The sequence below is a fragment of the Agelaius phoeniceus genome, chromosome 1 (genome assembly GCF_051311805.1).
Source record: "Agelaius phoeniceus isolate bAgePho1 chromosome 1, bAgePho1.hap1, whole genome shotgun sequence".
NCBI lineage: Eukaryota > Metazoa > Chordata > Aves > Passeriformes > Icteridae > Agelaius > Agelaius phoeniceus.
In genome coordinates, this window is record NC_135265.1 from 95,526,990 (window position 1) to 95,539,430 (window position 12,441).

Here is a 12,441-nt window from a genome sequence, read left to right on the forward strand (position 1 = left end):
AGGAGAAATGATCAAGAAGAAATATTTCCACTGAAAAACATTCAGTTTTTTGAACATCTGTGAGAGTCTTGCAGAGGGCCATCATTTTGTAAAGGTCACCTTTTTCCTGATAACAAACGGGAGTTGATCCTGTCACTGTTTGCTGAAGACAGTATTTAAGAGTAAGTGAACAGCCTGTCACTTTTAAGAAAGATGAGCAAGTCAAACTCGCCTAATTATGAATCTTGATGTCTAACTTGAAAATTACTTTTTTGGGGGTTTGACAAAGACACAACCTCAACTCTTGGAAAATAACAAAATTTGAAAAATAATAATAATAAGAGATGAAGAGGCAGCAGGATCTTATAGCCCCAGAATGAAGCACCTTTTCTCAGCAGCCCTATGAGAAAATACATTTTTAAACAGTTGCTTCAGGAAGGAACTATTGTTTTACCCCACCCCAACTTTCTTACAGTTGATAATTTTAAGATATTAAACATGATAGGAAACCCAGTTATCTCTAGAGTCAGCATGGCTTATACCCTAAACACTTACACAATTATATTAAGCATGCATGAGGCACACTTCAGAAATTAGATTCTTTTATCTTTATCTATCTAGCAAGCTAGAGAAAGGAGAAGAGAAAAGAGAAAATGCACAGACATAACAGATAGCATTCGTTTGCTCCTGCTGAATGCCAGTTCTGTTTATTGTTTAATATTAAAAATCATGATGCTTCATTTTAATGCTAACATTTTATTTGAAAGACAAAAAAAAATCCCCAAACCTTGCCAGTTTATATTTTACAATTTTTCTACAGAAACAGAAGCGGTTTTATCATGAAACAAATCTTTTCAACATGAACTTGCATTGAACAATTGCAGTATATCCACAAGTAAATAACTGACATTCTGGACTAAGCAAGAAATACAAGGTCACCTTTTTTTTTTCCCCTACTTGTTAATGTCAATGTCAGAATTTTCTTTAAAAATCCTCCTAACATTTGAGACGTAGCTCACAAAATGAACTGCAAAATGGTATTTATATGAAGCACTAGTTATAAGAAAAGCAAAACACTGACAGTGACAATACTTTTTTCAAAAAATGCACATTTCTTATGTAGGACTCTCATCTAAAATTAAGTGGAAGTTACAGGCATCAAGTTCTTCTTCCCAAATATGTATAATCAAGGATTTTCTGAAGTGTAGCTTTTCTGAGCTCTTCTTTAGGGAAAGTCTTATGTGTTACCATGAAAGAGTAAAGTACTGTGAAAACTTTCATTTTAGATGCAAAAAAAAAAATCCGTATTTTGATGACATATTTTTAGCCAAGCATGTTTTAAAGTAAGATTTTAGAAAGCAAAATGTCACCTGTTCTACTTTAAAATGAAGAAGGGCACCCAATATCATATGTATGCTTAGCTGTTCACCTTGTTATTGTGGGGTTTGTATTTTTTTGCATATTTATCTGTTCACAAAATGTACATATAAGTGCAATTATTTTACTCCTGTGATTATGTTATACAAAAATGACAGAAGGCAGGGAATTACCCTGAGATAAAACAACATTAAGACAAAAACATCAACAAAGAAAGCACTGAACAGAACAATTTCTACTTTGGGCAGGAGGCTTTTTATCCTGTTTTGTACCCTAGTAAGCTTGTTGTATAATAATCACATATAATAGTTCTTATTGTAACAAAATTGTATTATCCTCTTCAGTGAACTCCTCCTATTAGCAGGACATGTATTTGTTACCTGGTTTGGAGGAAGTTCTACTGAGAGGGCTTTACAGAAAGCATTCCAGGAATACAGTGCCTCCATGATTCTGGTAATATCCAGCTCTGCTCTGCACCCAGCCTACGAGTGTAGCTCTTCATGCTTCCTGTACTTTGTTATAATCTCTCTGGCCCTGAATTACCTGTGAGCCACCCTCTGTATAAATGACCATGCTTGTTAACTGCTCTCTTGCTCTATCAGGGGCTACAGCTTCTGCTTTTATAGCAGTACCAGTCTGCAGAATATCTTGGGACCCAGCTGTCTCTATCACAGCGTGTGAGTACACACCAGGCTCATCCTGCATGTCTGGTGGCAATTCTGTGACAATGTAGTGTGTTGCACCTTCAGAGAAGTCACCATCAGAACCCTGAGCCATGGCTTGAGCTAATTCTTCACTGACAATGATCTGGGATATTTGCCCATCCGACTCCACTAAATCCATGTGTTCGCTCTGCACACTGAGCGTGTGGCTACCAGCTTCCTGCATTATTATCTGAGAACCTTCTCCAGCTACCATATGCACAGTCCCCTCCTCATTTACAATGACCTGGGTGACACCTTCTTTCATGAGCTGGTCGGCCGCAGCTGTGTCACACACAGCAAACTGCAAGACTCCTTGCACCACGTTCTTGAAGGCAGCCTGAGCTCTCTCCTGAGATGCAATTATAGCCGATGGGTGCATGACCCGTGTCACTACTTCCATAGGTTTGGTATCTTCCTGAGTCTCCTGAACTTCATGGAACATTTGTATTTCTTGTCCCTCTGCATCGCTGGGAATGCTGGGCATCTCTGGGTTCGGCATTTGCAAGAAGTCTTTGTGACCAGACCTGCATCTGTCAAGGAGTTCGGATTTATTTTCTGCTTCACCCAGCTCAGTCACGGCACAAAGCAGGGCATCTAATGCTGAGGAGGACTCCGGAGGATGGACTGTAGCCTCAGAAGCATCTAAAACTTCCTGACGCATTATCTGCTGCAGCACCGTGCTGCTGGAGTCAGGAACTGCGTCGATTTGAACGGCCTCCTCCATGTCAGCTCCCGCTCCCTCAACCACCACCACCTGTGTGGCACCATCTGCCAACTGCTCCGTCAGGATCTGCTCAGGAACCACGCTGCTCACGTGGGAGCCGTTCTGGTTTGTGGCTATGACTTGCCCGTCCTCCGTGATGTGCACCACCCTGGCCATCTGCCCGGCCATCGCCAGGGTCTGCAGGGTGGCTGCTGCCGTCTCTTCCACCGAAGCGTCGATGGCGAAGTCGCCGTCGTAACCTTGAATAATAATGAACTGCTGAACTTCCTCAGGGGAGTGGGGCTGTCTCCTGCTGCCCTGAAAGGCCTTCTCCTTCACGGGAGAAACCTCTCCCAGTGGTGCCGCGGTAAAAGGGCTCGTGGTTTCCACAAAGGTTGCTCCTTGCCCCTTCAGTCGGCACTCATAGGACTTGGACACAATGCCTGCAAGACAAAATATGCTGTTAACATGGTATCATGGCAAGTATCAGTTCATTACTTTAACAAATTGTAGCTTAAATGGAAAAAAATTCCCTGACAATTTTTAGATTTCATTGACAGAAAACATAGATAAAATGAGCAAATGAACAAAACCAATTTGCATGTTTTCCAAATAACATATTTACAGGTTGAAATAATTGCTGAGTGTAACGATGCTGCAGCTTATTAACAATTTAAATTTGATTTCAAAAATATTCTGTATTAAAAAAAGCCCAGATAAATGCAGTATACAGTTAAAAGACACGTCTTTTAGAGAAGAACCTATTGGTGATACTTTGGTACTTCAGTAATGAATTCTTGGATTGTATATTACATTAAACATAACTTGGTGTGAGAAACGGTGGCTGATTTTCTTAATACCCTGCTATTGATGGTTAGGTCATTGCCATGCTGTCATTTTGATGTCATTGTCTCCCCCTTTCTTTTCCACCCAGCATCTTCTCCAGCTCATGTGACTGACTCAGTCACTCACCCAGTTACCTGGTGAAAACACTTGGTAGTTTTCTTACCCTAAGTAGGATATTCTATAAAATCTAACCCAGAGACCCCCCAATTAAATATCTTAATTATTTCTGCACTAAATCAATTAAAAAACTATAATACTTGTAACCTCCATATTCCAGCTGCTTGCTGTGCCACCCAGTTTGGTTTTGTGTCATTGAAGATTTCCTTCTCAATTCTCACCACTAACAACAAAGCTTCAGCAAGGCAAATGGTGCCCAAGGCTGTACAAATTCAAGGCCATCACTCTCCAAGCATGGCCTACATATTTGTGGGAAGACATAAAGGAGATGACCTTGTGGCCAGCTTTGTGGATGTCCACAGGAGGACAGCTTTATCCCTCCCTGTCTTCCCATGGCAGTGCCTGGGTCCTTCCAGAAGCACCCAGGAAGCTCCTCCATGTGCTGGGAGCAAGGTGTGGGACACAACCCCTGCACACAGAGAGAAGAGTGGGTGCTGGACGTTGCAAACAAGGTGAGGGTCTAATGGCAGATGGGCCTTGGGAAGGCTGATTTAGTCCATGCTGCTGAAACTGCCCATATCCACACTCCAGTTTAAATTCACCTACACAAACTGAAATCACATCTCTGGAATAACAGATGTAGCTTCTTACCACTGACACAAATAGATATGCCATGGCTTGCTTGGCATAAAAGCAGGCAAGAAAAAAAAGCAACACTTAAAGTGAAATTTCAGACTAGCACGGTACTTTCCAAGCCAGTTCTAGTGAACAATGTGCTTCATTGAACTCAAGAGACCAAGAAAATTATACTAAAGCTGGTCTAAGGGGGCTCTTTCATTTCAAAGCATAGACCTGTCAGACCCTGATCCCACAGAGAATTAAAATGGGCTCTAAAAAACAGACTCATTTGCTTAAAGGTAAAGTTCACATGTAGAAGCTGATTTACTCCAAGACTGAATATTTGGCGCCTTGCAGACTCTAGTAACTTGCTATGTTAAGGTGCATACCAAGCTAAAATTCCAAAATAACATCAATAATTAAAAGACTGAGGTCTTATACTGGTATCTATCTATCTATCTATCTATCTATCTATCTATCTATCTATCTATCTATCTATCCATCCATCCATCCATCCATCCATCCATCCATCCTTTTTTCAATTACAGAGCTTCTGGCAGAGAACTGTACTGTGAAGCACAAAGAAGTAATTTTGTCAAGCTGAAAGGCTGCAAATCACCTTCACAAGTCTAAACTGATGCCATACAACTTCCTTATTCCCAGTTTGCAAGGCAGGTTTTTTCTTGTCTTTGGAATAGAAAATTAACAATTTAAACCATTAGAGTGTTTACAGGTGATGCTGCATAAAAAACTGGCCCATGCAATTGAAGTACACTTTGTCAGGTATAAGCACGAAGTAAGCTTACTGTGGTATACAACTGGTTCTTATTCCCACTTTTCCTGTGCTCTCTGTAGGCACTGACATTCACATGACCCCCAAAAAACCAGAAAAGTAGGAAGGGGAAATCAACATAAAATGACAATTATCCTCCACATTTTGTAATAGAGTATAAGTAATTAATTCTCTCAGGAATCTTGCTTTGTTGACAAGATAAAAGAGGAGCCTGGCAATGATGTGGCACAAAATCAAAATAACTCCACAAATCATGCATTTTCCACTGGATTTCAAAATCAAAATAACTCTACAGTGATAATTTTCACATGCACATACACTAAAATCATGACATCTTTCTCCAAAGATCATAATGATTTATGTACAGGACACAGCATCAGTGTATTGAGGAGAAGCTCTGGTCTGGGGAAGGGAAAGAAAAAGGAAATTCACCCTGTTTTCATCTCCTGAAATAAATGCCATGCCTGTGAATCTATGCAACTCCAGTCTTTACTGTGCAATTGAATGGGAAGTCTCCTGGGTGAAGAGCTATCCGGTGAATCCCTCGCAGCACTGATAATTATGCCATTCTGACTGCTTACTTAATCTATTTGAATCCAGAGGTGAGTTAAGCCACTTCCTGACCATTAAAGTAAACTACATGGGTAAATACTGCTGTCACTAAGGGGTGTGATGAAGCTTAACTACACCAACATCTTAACCTCAGCTCAGTGCAACCCCAGCTATTCCATCACAGTTCATAAATGCGATTGCAGGTCCATCTTTTGATTCAGCAATTTAATAACTTCGAGTGCTGTCAGTACTGCTTTGAAAAATGGCTCCTATAAAATGTAACAGCCTCAATCAGATTGTAAAAGATTCACCCACTGAAGATTCTTCCATTTCAACTATAATGAATTAATGTTGAGCTGTGTAGAAGTTCAAGTGTCATTTAAACTAATGTGAATCTACTGTAACTTTAAATTTTAACTGGACTATGACCAAGAATTTACTGGGAACATCAACATCAATTTTAGTGATTTTTCATGGTAAATATGAATTGCAGATTTTACTGGTTTTCTTTTGTTTCAACAGTGAAAAGCCAAGTAGGGAAGATATTTAGAAAACAACAGATTTTGAGGCTTAGCTGCTATTCTTATAATGAAGCACTGGAATCCAACACGACATTTGTAGGAATTTTTATGTATTTAAGGAACATGTCACATTATTGGACAGTATGTAGCAACAAACCATGTTGTCCCAGTAAACCCAGCCTGCCTCTTGCCCCTTCTTAACAGTTAAAGAGAAGGGGTAAGTGTTGGCTGACACGGCAAACATAAGCTGCAATACAAGCCCACATTAATATTGGGAAAAGTGGACTTGTTGCTGATTGCATGTCATTGCAAATTAAAAAGATACACAAATAGGCATTAAAATGACAAAATATAATTATACAAGAGCTCATATTCAGACAATTTGTAAGGAGGTGTTTCATATCTAGGGGTGCAATGATCAGAGAATTGGTTTCTTTCCAAGAAGTCTGTCATTTCAGACGAGCCATTATTTATCAGTTGGAGTCCTGAGCGACTGTTAGTTTTTTATTTGAAAATGTCAGGACATTTTAGACATTAAATCCATATTCACAGGTTATTTTAATTCTCTGAGACCACAAACTCCTGAAATGGGGCTAAAAGAAATGCTTTGATGTTTAATGTGTGTCTGGGAAACTAGAAATAGGGCTTAGTACCTTTTCCCCTCTCTCCTACTCAATACCTGACTTCCTTTTGTGTGTCTGTTTTATTCTTTTGTTACTGTCATCATTTGTTCCCTGCAGAATAAATACCTTATTCTTTTGTTAAGCTTACATTTAATTAAAATGTACAGGATTTGTGCAGTAAACTCGAATGAAACAAATAAAACAAGGGCCCCCTCTCTTGAAGGCATGCGTTGTGAATGAAAAATGTCATTACAGACTAAAAAATTTTGCAGTAAACAGGGCCTACAGAGAGAAGTTTCCCCCGTAATGACATCCATAAAATACACAAATGGCACTTTTAGTACCATCCTGAATATGGCATTTTCTGTGCTCTACACACAATCTAAATGGTTTGATCATAGAGCATAATACTCCATTGGGTTTATAGAACAATCAATGTTCCATAAAATGATGTATTTATCCAATAGTAGGCTCAGCAGTTACTGGTGTATGACATTGTAGGACACTGGCTTTGTACTGTTCAGCAGCACACATGCTGGCTGTAAAACTTATCTAACACTACTTCAACAACTTCATCTCATCTGTGTCAAGTAATTTGTTGAAGCCTCAGCTTGGTTTAAAAAAACTTGTAATAAAAATTCATAGAATTTTCAGGAGAATGAAAGCTGATGACAATAGAAAGGTCACATTGTGGCGCCACTCGTGGGGTCGGGGGTCAGCTGCAGTTCTAAAACAGAAAGTAGATTTCATGCATCGTGTAGCAGATAAAGATGGCATTAAGGAGACTTGTCTCAGAAAGAAACGCGCAACGCGTGAGGAAAGCCTGGGCTAATATTATATGTAAAGCACCACCTTGCTCTCAGCCAGCAGCCTCTTTAGAATTCTAATCCTTCCCCAAAACTTGCAGCAAGCGGCTGTGTGTGGTGAGGCTGGGCTGAGGACATCCTTCACAAGGAGCACCTTTAGGACAAAGCAGTAAGTCATAAATGAAATAATCTATTATGACGACGGAAATGAACTGCATTTACACAGCTAGCTTAAAACAGCTATTTTTCCTTTTCTGTAAAAGTTCTAGGAGGCCTGATTTATAGTACCCTATTCAGCAACACTTAATTTTTCATACTTTGGTCATTAGGTATATTATTTATTGACACAAACAAACATTTCGTATCTGACAAAATGCAACGAATATTAAATAATGTGAGTGCAAAGAAACATCTTTTCCTTCAATTAAATGCAACCTGTAAGGAATTTAAAAGATTTTAAAAAATCACCTTATGTCCAACATCACTTGAACAAGCTACTGATTTTCTTATTTTATAAGTTATTGTCTACATGGCAGCAATACAATATTTTGAATGGTACAGTAAGTCCACTTTTCCAATTCATAAAGTAATATAACTTATGCCTTGATCAAGTTACAAGTTTCTGCTATGTTTTCATTCAATTGTTTTTGTAATGATCTACCTCTACTTCAATTAATTAAGTACAGTCTAAGAACTGTGGCATAATTTGGGATTTCCCTGATTTTCAGAGGCCATAATAATAAGCTGCATTTTTCAGATGTCTGTTCCTAGACTATAGTACAAACTATTCTTTATCATTTGCAAGGCTTTTATGTGGAAGCAATGTACGGGTCAGCATTTTTTAAACCAGCTAGTTAAGCTACTAAATAAGAGATTGTGAAGGCTCATTCATGTCTTCTGCTGAAGGAAAGAAAATATGATGGGTCAAACTGAGAAGTGAAATAAATCAGCAACCCAAAATGGCCCTGTTACAGCTATTATGTCCACAAAGGCAGCAAATATTTGTAAAGCAATACAAATAAGTATACCTATAGGGGACTTTACCATCTCCCTAAAAGACATAAAAAAATTCCACCATTGACACAAATTACGTAAATCTCAAGAGAAACCAATACAACAAGGCTTTATTCCCCCCCCCTCCTATCAATATATTATTACTGAAAAAAAGCCCAACCAAAAAAAATCCCAAATAATGTTCATAGTTTATTTTATACTTAAAAATCCAGTAATGTCATGTTTCAATGTTGAAACTCAAAACAGCCTTAGCTTCTAGTTTTGTCCTTAACCATTCAATCATGTTTGGAAACTTCAAGGTCTTCTAAGAAGTGCTTAAATAAAGGATGAAGTTTTAACATTTCAGGTATCTTAAAAAGCAGCAGATGTCCTTTAGCTTTCAAAAATGTGAAAGAAAGTACTCTTGTAATATTTTTTCTTTTGAAAAACAGACTGAAATTTCCTGCTTGCTATTTTTACCTTCCACACCTCACAGAACTATGTCAACGGCCACAAAAAGACACAAAAGAAAAAGACAATCACCAAATTAAATACCCAAGCTGTTCAGTTAGGGTGTTTAGGCAGTTTGTTTGGTTTGGTTTGGTTTAGTTGCCCTTCAGTGTCTAATTAACCTTTGGGAAAAGGCCTTCTCTAGGAAAAATTTCAGTTTCTCTTGTCCTGCACTCAAGGTCAAAAATGAATGTTACAGAGCCCAGTGTTACAGATGGAAAGCAAATAAAAAATATACATACCAAAATTCCCACTGATCATGGCAAACATGTACCGTGTTAACATGCAGAATTTACAGCTGCCTAACCTGCAGAGTAATTGGTTTACTTGCAAACCACTTTTCTCTTTAGCTGTTTGCCACCATGCAGGCTGCTCCTCTCAACTCTGATGTGTGAGCAAAAGCCTCTCTGTGGCATATGCAGCAATTACCTACACGGGCAAGCAGCATCAGGAATGTATCTGGAGTATTTCAGCTATGTCTTACAGTGCAATTTAGCAGCTTGAGATGAGGATAGCCAGTCTGGACATTTCTTGGCAGTCCAGCTTCAAAGACTACTCTGGCCCTCAGTTTGGGAACAACTGACATTGATGATACTCGGATGCACTCTTTCTGTTTTATCCCCTGCAGTGCAAATGGAGAGTGCATTTTTAGCACTTCTAAATCAGAATCCCAATTTCAAGGGGTTCTGGTTGCGCTTGGTCAAACCAGAGATTTCTGCTTCCTAGGCAGAAAGAACACATAATATAATATGAAAAATAATACCCTAATATGAGAAAAATCAGGGGAAAAAGCCCCCCAAGCTCTGCTCATAGGGAAAATGATCTGGATTTCTGAAATAGGTCTAGTCCCAAGCACTAATGGCTTTGTCAAAAAAAAGGGGAAATTGTTATCTCAGCAGAAGTTTTTGTTTTCCAAGAATATATACATTCAGATCTTGGTTTTATAAACATTTATTTATCAAGCGTAGTGCTTACTGCCATAGTTAGCCTCAATAGTCTCAAAGGGACTCAACATGGTTGCTTGCATTATGCATTGTGTTTGCATAATCAGGCCCCTGGGATTAACAATTCTGAAAATGGCTGGCCTTCCCTAACGTTTGATGTACATATATGAAAAAAAGAGAACAGACACTTGTAAGGAATACCCAAAATAAAACATCATGCTATTAAATGATCAAGCAGAAATTATATTCTTCAGCATACCTATCAACTATGAGTATCATGATTCTCTGTATTTATCTATTCTGATTTATGCACCCTTTCAGTAAAAAGAAGCACCTGTTCTTTGCTTGAGGGCATATCTCAACCCATATAAAAAGCATAGCAGTTTTTAGGAGGAATGCTTGGGAATAACTACAAATAGTAAGTTTCCCTAGTTCTTTTTGTTAGTTAAGACAGCAGAAACTACCATTTCAAATGTGATAGTCATATCTGTATTTCATTTATAAATTCAACTACGCTACAGCTATATTCATATCTTTCCAGAGTAAATTATGGGAAATAACCATTTGTCTTCATTGTAGACACTTTTGCATGTATAGTAAAAAACAAACCTCTATTCAATAACTGCACAGAGGCACCATTAAAATCAAATTTACAGTAAACAGAACCTGCAGCTGGGGTAAAACACTAACTGTTAGTATTTTAATTATCAGTGAAGCTTTCGGAGGTCTAACATCTGCTCATAGCCAAATGACAGCAGCTGCTTGTGTACACTTAAAACAACATGAATTTCTTCTATAAATATTAAAATGAATTGTATGTCATGTGTTCATTGCGGCTATATTCCTATTAAGCTGTTTAAGTATATAGGGTATTCTGAACTTCTTTCTTGTGGCAAATTCATAAAGGGCTGACCTCCTCAAAAGAATGAGAGGCAAAGGCAGCAAAAATTCTCGAGTCTGTAAATTGAAAATGTTTAGAGACAGTACTGGAGGTCACCCTCTGCCAAGACACTGCTGGTAAATGCTAACAAAACATCAGCGCTAAGTTCTGATCATTGTGCACTACAGTAACTTCAAGGACAAGACTGCCCAGCATGCAAAGGAGGAGCATGTCAGGAGTCTAAGGGATGGCTTATATCAAAAGCTAATGCTCATCTACTAAGTGAAGCAATTAATACATTATCTTGGAAAAAAATACTCTGTTTCAATGTCCAAAACATTGGAGGAGATGAACGTGCTCTCTTTTGTGGACTTCACCAAAAGCATACTGGAATGATTCCTGATTTGCATGAATAGAAGAAATAAACTGCCATGAGGAAGGAACTATACTGGCTCAATATGAGATTTTGCTAAAAAAGGCAAGCTTTATAACTTAATTTTGCAGCTTTTTACCTAGGCACTGACAGATAGTTGATATTTTCCTTTTAGTCTCTCACCTGCTTGGCAATACAGGAAAGAAAACTGGAGGAGGGACACACATTTAGTTAAGCTGTAGAGTCTGGCAGAGTGTGAGGAAGAGAGCATTACAACCAGTTTCAGAAGAAAACAAGGGAAAAGGCTTTTATACTTTTCACTTTACAGGTTTTCAGTGGAGAAATGTCTGTTTCTTTGCTTTTACAACATCAAGTGTAACGCCAGTGGCAAATAATGTTTATGTATTTTCACAATAGACCTACAGCTCGAAAGGAGCACTACAATAATTTAGTCTGAAAGCTGTAGGTCATGCCAAGCTGTGTTTTGGAGGAAACCCCAACACGATTAGACGCTTCAGCCTCATATGTGCAACCACAACACAGGATCAGCCCCAAGTACAGCTGTCTCCACAGTGGTACCTGGCTTAAGATGAAGGTGAATTAATTGTGAAGGCAGTTCCCAAACTTCTGACATCGGATTTCCCATCCCAAAAGTCAGTCTCAGTGCAAGATGACAACATATGAGGAGGAAAGAGCCCTATGGCTGGTTATAGGTGGGACAGTTCCAATGCAAAGGGCTTCCCCTTTGCTGCTCCTCACTCCTCCTGAGGCACTTGACAGCATCAAGGCTTACCATGTCCAAAGTGATGAGTGTCAGAAAACATGCTGGTTTGTCACCTCAGAGTGTCACAGGCCTGGCAGTAATGCTGGGACTACTTGGGAAGCATGAAGCAGGGGTACTTGCTGGTTCTGGGAGGCTGGATAGATGGGTATATAGAGGCTGGAGAGATGGGTAAGTTTTATGCCACTTTCAAGGGTCAAGTTCATGACAAAGTCTTCTTTTCATGATTCACCTCTGGTGAAGGATGGAAGCAGGATGTTTCCAAAATATCTTCAAAGGAAGAGCTGTTCCTGCAATTGACCCTTCTGCTGACAGAAATAT

The 12,441-nt window shown here is 39.0% G+C and overlaps 1 protein-coding gene across 1 annotated transcript in view; it reads right to left on the bottom strand.

Moving 5' to 3' along the window:
• Positions 1–643: 643 nt before the first annotated feature.
• ZNF407 (zinc finger protein 407) overlaps positions 644–12,441 on the bottom strand; it is a 335,712-nt gene continuing 323,914 nt past the window's right edge. The window contains exon 9 of the mRNA XM_054646000.2: positions 644–3,206. Coding sequence (XP_054501975.2) covers positions 1,855–3,206 — 1,352 coding nt within the window. The 3' untranslated portion in view covers positions 644–1,854. The remainder of the gene's footprint in view (positions 3,207–12,441) is intronic.